At 39.6% G+C, this 7,796-nt stretch overlaps 1 protein-coding gene and 2 pseudogenes across 1 annotated transcript; all 3 read right to left on the reverse strand.

Annotated features, from left to right (window-relative positions):
* Positions 1-3,040: 3,040 nt before the first annotated feature.
* Positions 3,041-3,901, reverse strand: LOC149158528 (protein RTF1 homolog pseudogene; annotated as a pseudogene).
* A 240-nt stretch (positions 3,902-4,141) lies between these two features.
* Positions 4,142-4,747, reverse strand: LOC149158529 (importin subunit alpha-2-like). The gene is made up of 4 exons (XM_089434024.1): positions 4,633-4,747; positions 4,459-4,550; positions 4,237-4,368; positions 4,142-4,147 (listed from the first exon to the last, which is right to left on the reverse strand). The coding sequence occupies exons 1-4, from the start codon at positions 4,745-4,747 to the stop codon at positions 4,142-4,144; spliced, it is 345 nt and encodes a 114-aa protein (XP_089290150.1).
* Positions 4,748-6,144: 1,397 nt separating this feature from the next.
* On the reverse strand, positions 6,145-7,790 carry LOC149158530 (organic cation/carnitine transporter 4 pseudogene; annotated as a pseudogene).
* Between the last annotated feature and the right edge of the window lie 6 nt (positions 7,791-7,796).

The raw sequence follows: 7,796 nt of genomic DNA on the forward strand, positions 1-7,796 counted from the left end.
GAATCCATTGCTTCATGATTTCCTCTGCTTTCCCCTTCAGGTATAACCTATCTTGCATTTCTTGCTTGAACCATATCAAAGTTTGTGTAGGAGGTGAATTTGAGTTGACTAAGTCTCGTACAAGAGCCCACCGCCATGTTAAGGGTTGGTCGCTCCATACTGACTTCTTTTAGCATCAACTTTTGTGCATCATTCAGTTGTTAAATTTGAAAGAAGGCTTCTCGTACAAGAGCCCACCACCATGTTAAGGGTTGGTCGCTCCATACAGACTTCTATTAGCATCAACTTTTGTGCATCATCCAGTTGTTACATTTGAAAGAAGGCTTCTAGGCTTTGCAGTGAAGCATCCAACACTTATATTTTAGGATTGAAAGCTTGATATATAGTTCATATATCAGTGATGTTATTGTCCCATAATACCGTAAGACTGAAAGATTCATATCTGGTTGGAATTTCGATGATAGTGTTGGCCTCACATTCTGCTGGACTCCACATTTTCTGAAAGGCCGGGAACATATTTTGCATTTTAGATGCAATTGTTGGTTGTCAAATATGTCTTATACATTATTTTTATTGGACTTCATGCCTGCAGAGATATTTACTCTTGGCTACTTCCCCAGCCATGATAGAGAAAAGGAGCCCAAACACTTGTGAGGCTTCTTCCTTTGCATAGGTGGTGTGTCAGAATGGGTGCTCTTTTTGGCAGACATTTGAGTAACGGTCTTTCACCAATATAAGATTCTGGTATGCAAGTATAATTTCAACATAGAATTGCCTACATGAACTTAGACCTGAACATTGCCGGAGAATAGAGACTTCAAAGCTAGTCCTTCAAGCGCATGTAATATAGATTTATTTAGAAAAAGGATGCGTGAAGACAATTCTAATGTTGAAGACAGACTTTGATCACCGTATTGAGGAACTAACATTGTGCCCGAGCCCTACTGGCTTGAGAGTTTTGATAGGGTTTGTGTCCAACTAATATAGGCAATGAAGGTGAGTATTGAATAGGTTCTGATTGGACCACAAAACCATGACGAGTCTCAATGATTCCTCAGCAAGGCATCAACCAAAACAATGCAGGAATTACACAAGCCTTTCAGGATGCTCTCTAAAGAAACATGAAACTTCTTATTGTGTTTAGCAACGTTTCTATTGAAGGTCAAGTTGGCTCATGTAAAGCAAGGGAATTTTTGCATCTTCAACAACTTCACATTGTCAAAGATAGCCATATTCTCTTGTCCAATGTAAGAAGAGAAAGAACACTTACAATGCAATATATTCATAAAAACATACTAAGAAATGATAGTTATCAAGATAGAATCTAAATTCAAATGTGGATACCATACAATACAGAAAACAATTGGCCCACGAAACAACAGTTCAGAAAATTCAGGAGTATACATATTATTAAAGAAAAAACATGCACTTCTTCAAATTTATTGAAAAAAATAGGTATGTGGATAGTGCAGACTAATTTTATCAAAATTTTTAATGATTGGATAACATAAACCCCTACAAAAATGCTCAAAGGTCCGTTGAGCCTTCTGATGCAATCCCTTTAAGAAAATGTATTTCCTTATCATACAAAATAAACTGTACGAAACCTAGCAAAAAGTAGCAGGTCTTCTCTAAAGAACATTAGATTTATTATTGAGATTATTACAAGTTTGATTTTAAAAAGTTGATAGCCATCACACTATTTTCTTGTGCTTGGTGGGCATATGTATTTGTTTGCGTGTGTTGTGATTCTACTTTTGATAATGCAGGTCATGTAACCCGTTCTAGATGTTCTGGAAGTAAGAAGGATATGCACAGACATTAGGTACACCCTTTCAAGTTGAAAAATAAAAATTAAATAAGAACATAGCAAACAGAGAATATATGACTAAATACCTAGTGGAATCTACTTATTTAGTATGTTGGCTCGGTTGGCATGCTTCATTTGAGTGTAACATTGTTTATGAAGGTCTAAGCAGGCCTTTAAGGTGTAGGCAACAGTTTTCCAACTACAAATGCAGTCTCCTCGAGACTTCACACATGAACAGAATAGAAAAACCTCTCTAGGCATCAACAACAACATAGTCTCCTGAAATCTCCCATCGCTATCTCCTAAACGAGGGAGTAGTGACAGGCATTGGCAGGACAGGGAGAAGAAATGGGCAAATATCATATTCATTGGTGGCTTGAAAGTTAAAATGCATTTTCTTAAGAATTCTTTAGGGTTTCTTGGGAAGATGATTTTTTTGGGTTAAAATTGGATTTGGTTTGGTTCAGTTTTGGACAAACAACAGATTGACTATACGAATCCCAACTAAACCGAATTATTTGGCTGTACCAAAGTTCTTCCAGATTTTCAAATGTTTTCCTCGATTCAGCCAAACTTTTTTACCATGTAAAAGATAGTTTCTTATTAGATAGAATTACAATCAATCGAAAGCAAGGATAAACAACTAAGCACAACAAAACAACCACAACTCTAAAAGCATTTAAGCAAACTATACTACAACAACAGAAATTAATAAAACATAGCATTTATTACATGAATATGAAAAACAATACATATTTCAACAATAATTTAGAAAAAGGCATCACTCAACATCAATCTCAAACAACATAAAATGCCATGTTTCACCAACTGCATGATAACTTACAGTGGAATAGTGTTACTTAGAGGAAAGGAATCCTTTTGGAACATTATATACCATTTTTTAGCAGAATGGTTGAGACAAAAAAACACCCTTGAACTTTAGATGCCAAGAAAATACAGCCTATATTTCTAACACATTGTTGATTTCATGCCTGCCAACAATCCATGATGTTGCTACTGTTAAAAGACAATCCTTGGTTGACTAGGTTATTGCAGTTGTGTTTTAAAGTGCCTATAATGGCACACTACATATAGAATTTGAAACAATTTACAAAAATGTTCACTTTAAGGCTTTTCTGCATATGTTTCTGGCAATCCCAAAAGGAAATTTCCGAATCTTTCATATAAAAATTAAATGGGGAAACCAACAAGCAGAGAAAATATCATTATTTATTTTAACAGCAGGCCTCTTCTACGCTTGTAATCATTCACAGTTAATGTCAGATTATGCCTCCTTCCATCATTGCTAGGAACTTGCACTCCACAAGTTGACTCAATCTTCTGCTTTCTAGCCATAAAAACTAAAGGGGCCCCTTGAGCACCCCCATACTTCTGCAGTCCAGCAAGTGAAATTGGAAGTTCAAAATCATGCAAAGAATACACCCTTGCATCTTCTGATATAGGAGCATCAGTTTCGACAAACTTTCCATCATCCTTAGCAGTTTCTATTGCTATGGCTTCCTCTACTTTGGTTGCATCTGCCTCTTTGTTCGCATCAGTGTTGTCTTCAACAACCTTCGCCTTTGTATCATAATAATTTTGAGATTGAGTCCAACATCGAGTGAAAGGATCATACCCTGCTTCACCTGCTTTACGATTAAGGTTTAGAGGCTTGATCTTAGAAGCATTCTTGAAATTTTTAGCTTTGTTTTTCTTATTCATTTCTACTAACATCAAGGCTTTTGCATCCTTGCTTTTGCTCTGAAGAGAAAGGACTTCTAGTTCCTTCAATCTCACTTTAATTCTCTCAACTTCTGAATAATCATGCCTGCTCTCCGCTAGCTCCATCTCTCTTCTAACCATGTCCTTTTCAGCAGCCACATTCGATGGCCTTTTGGAAGCCAACTTCTTTTCCTGCAACATTTGTTTTACAGTTTTTGCAGAATACACAAATTGATTTATCTTTTTTAGCGCATTTATTTTTTCCTCAACTTCTACTCGACTAATCATCCGACCACCACTGCGTTCTACTTCCCGTTCCCAATCTAAAAAATCTTTCTCAAGTGGAGGTGAATCAGACACCCTGGCCATCTGCCATCTTGTTGCATTGCTCTTGCTACCCCAGAAACAATTCAAATACTTGTATGTGGTGCGGTTCTCAAAACCTAAAATCTAAAACCTGCAACCTACTATCCATCAAACAGATTAAAATTGTGAGAGGCAAACCACACCATGGAGCTTAATAAATGTACATCACCGACATTACGTTTTGTAATACATGGTCCTTACAATGAAACGAACATTACTATCTCAATTAGTTCAAAAGAACCCTTAGACCTGTAAAGAAAGCACATTGAACATAGAGATGGCAAATTTCAAAAATATTTCTAAGTAACATAAATGGATGGAAAGGTCCAAAATGCAACCTGTTCTCTGACATCATCACTGGCAACACTAAGAACTTGCATAAACTTGGGCACAGCTCCATGATCAATCACAACTCTGGTATGCTCTGAGGTTCCAGACGCAATATTTGTTAAAGCCCAGGCTGCCTCAAACTATAATATGACAAAATTAAAACGATATTAGATTACCACAATATAATGTCAATTCAATACTTATAATCTCAACTGAAAAACAGATCATACCTGAAGCTGAGGGAAATCATCCCTTGCAAGAAACTCTACAAGTCGAGGGACCACACCCGCAGTGATAACTTCCTCAATTGGAGGACTACCTTCTGTCACATATATTTTTCAGATGGCCATTTCCTAAAGACAAAAGAAAATGGTAATAAAGATACATATACTCAAGACTATTACCAACAGAGAGAAGCTTCCTGAATTGAGTTGGTGCTTCTAACTGCATGGTATGATCATCAGACCAGACCCCTGCTACCATTGCAGGGAGACTCTCCAACTGTAACATATCCAACATAATCTTAGTAAGACTCCCTTGTTATATTTTGGCTATAACATATTTGGGCTTAAGTTAAGTCATTATTTATATGTAATTGATGCACAATTGTAAATAGAAATTTAAACCCATTGTCCTTGCATGTCCCACAGTTGGACATTACTTGTCATGCAAGTTGCAACATGTTGTGTTGCCTTTAAAAACATGTTATAAAGTAAGCAATTTCAAAAAATAGAAATTTCAGCTGAACAACCAATGAGATCATTGTTCAATGGTGAATGAAATGGTGTGTCAGGCGATGCACCAAAGATCTAGTCTTCCACAGCACGAATAAACGGTTGGGACAAAATTTAAGCACTGTCTTATTTTTATGGAAAGAGCAACTCCCTGTTGCCGCAGCTTGGCAAAGCAAAAGTGATTGTGATGCATGGTTCATCTTAGAAGACCCCAAAACTGGGCCACTTGCAAAGCCTAACATAGTCTAGCCCAAATGTAATCCTTCTGGAATTTAAAGGAAGCACATCTCCCCATTTGCATAAGTCCATTTTTTGGATCGGAAAACAAACTTTCTGGGCACCCCAATTGAATTTGAACTATGTGTACAAGTTTCCAGGACAGCTGAACTGGGGAGATAGGAGGAGGGGTGTTTAGAACGACCAGAGCACAGCCCCAAACATTTCATGGGTTGGCCAGTTGGGGACTCATGAAATAGAACTAATTTACTGCATAAATATCAATTTTTATTGGTTCTAAGTTGCTTTTTTTATTGCACTTGCCTTTCCAGGGGAAGTGGATTACATATACATATATAGTTTACTGCATAAATATCATTTTTTACCTGCCTTTCCATAATTTAATTTTCCAACCCCTATCCGAAGCACGACTGTCAGTTTCTCCCATATCTTCCCTCTATTTAGTGGTTGGGGATTCAGTATGAGCTGAGTTCTATTACTTCTATCATTTTCAAATGTTTCGATCATTTCAGTCTTGAATGCTGCAAAAATTATTTGATCATAAACATCATCGATCTCACAAAGGTTTTTTATGGTGTCAGGACCAAATGCTATTCTCAGGTCTTTTCTTATCACCTGGTCTAAATGGGATGCCTCATTTTTCATCCATCGGTCTTGGCATGATCATCTTTATTCTCACACTGTTTATATGATCATTTTCTGGAGGAAAAATGTTACAGTCTTGCAATAGCAGAAAAGTTGAGTCCCCTTACAAAACTCATGAGTCATGATTCATGGTAAGATAGCATGATTTTTTAGTATGATTTTTCAATTTGCCAAATCTCAATATTTTCTTAAGTCCAAAATTACCTCTGAAAGCAGTTGCTTCATTAACATCACATTAACCATTGATGGGAGGAAAATCTCCCCATTCCATCGTTTCTCCTGTGTTTTGAAACAATTAAATTAAGCACATGTAGTGGGCTCTGCGCGCTTCAAAGCTGCCATGGTTTCATACAGAGGGCGATGCAAAGTCTCGGGAAGCTTGAAAGCCAGAAACCCTCCCACAATACCCGAAACACCAATAATTGCAAATGGCAAGGAAGGATTTACAGTTACCACCACCACCACCAGCGGAGCGATTATGGCGCCGATTTGTCCCGCTTTGCTCGCCAGCCCGAGCGCTGCGTTCCTCACTACTGTTGGAAACAGCTCACATGTGTATATATATATATCAAATTATAATTTCCCGCCATGCCGAACATTGCTACCACGCCACATGCTAACTGCACGCTGCTCAGAAATCCCCGCATGCGCCCGACAACCCAGCTTGACATGCCCATTGTGGAGTTGGGATTCGAACTGTGAACATGGAATAGGGCCGACATCAGGCCTTCCAACACAGAAGCCACTCCGCTGAGCAACATCGTGGAGACCAGCATCGCTCGCCGTCCGAATTTTTCTAACATGACCACCGTCAGGGCAAAGGCAGGCATTTCTGCGATTCCGTTGAGGAAAACGCTCAGGTATAAACTGGTACTTAGATTTACAACGTTTAGGCTCAAACCATAGTAGCCCACTCCACAGGCCAACCAAATGAACGCCATTAAAACCATTCGGGTCCGCGTCACAGGCGACTGGAAAACGTCCACGAGGCCTCTCGATGACTCGTCAGAGTTCGCCGCATCCTGTTCGTCGCCTGCCAGGGCCAAAGAAACTCCCGTCGGCAGCAATTTACCATTCTTGGCCGCAATTGATCTCATGATGCCCATGGCTTCTTGCAGCTTGTCCTTCACTAGGTACCACCGCGGGGACTCTGAAACGAATGGCAGAACGAAGATGCAATACAAGGCCGAGGGAATCGAACTCACGACGTACAGATATCTCCAGTTGCCGGAAAAGTAGGACAGAGCCGGTAGCACTGCTATTCCGAGAGAAAAGAAGTAGAAAGTTGACATGTCAACCGGTCCTCTCTTGGACGTCCGACGGATTCCGTTGCCAAGATGAATAACGACAACCCCAGGCCACCGCTGCTAATTCCCGTCAATAGACAGAGAATTAAATAAACCCAGAAATTCAGTGACATTGCCGTCAAGAAACCAAAAATGGCATTGCAGATGCAGACCAACTTCAGGACACCCTTACGCCCCAGCGAAGAATCCGATAGATGCCCAAATATCCCTGCACCTGTATCAAAAAATAAATCAGAAACTGAAAGAAAATCTTAATGGCGATCAGCCATCAGATATAAAAGTGCACAGGGGCTGAAAATATCAATTACCGAGCAAACACTCGACAAAGAATGCAGACTGCAGAAACCCAACTTTGTATTTCTGGCCGCAGACGAGATCCCATTCGGAGACCGCCGAAACCCCGGGGCCTCCGTCTCAGTCCCATGAGGCCCGATCCATGGAGCATATAGATCCCGTTGGGCTGCAGGATTCGAACCTTGGCTTCATGGAAAGGAAATCCTCTGGGGTTTTCCCTCCATTGCAATGCCAATGGGGTTCATAGTCGGCGAAAATCATGACCATCGTATGAAAGGCCTCCAATGTCCATGCGAGGTTCGACAGCAAGAAATGCTTAATCTGCCACTGTCTGAACTCTACGAAGATTAG

The sequence above is a fragment of the Pinus tabuliformis genome, chromosome 5_2 (genome assembly GCF_031772625.1).
Source record: "Pinus tabuliformis cultivar Carrire ecotype Pingquan chromosome 5_2, CPIR1, whole genome shotgun sequence".
In the NCBI taxonomy this organism is placed as follows: Eukaryota; Viridiplantae; Streptophyta; class Pinopsida; order Pinales; family Pinaceae; genus Pinus; species Pinus tabuliformis.

Excerpts from the sequence above, each read along its gene's own strand:
- LOC149158529 (XM_089434024.1), bottom strand. The coding sequence starts at position 4,747 with ATGTTGGATATGTTACAGTTGGAGAGTCTCCCTGCAATGGTAGCAGGG. Across the intron at positions 4,551-4,632 it reads CAGGAAGCTTCTCTCTGTTG|AAGGTAGTCCTCCAATTGAG; the intron begins GTAATAGTCTTG and ends TATATGTGACAG. Across the intron at positions 4,369-4,458 it reads ATGATTTCCCTCAGCTTCAG|TTTGAGGCAGCCTGGGCTTT; the intron begins GTATGATCTGTT and ends GTCATATTATAG.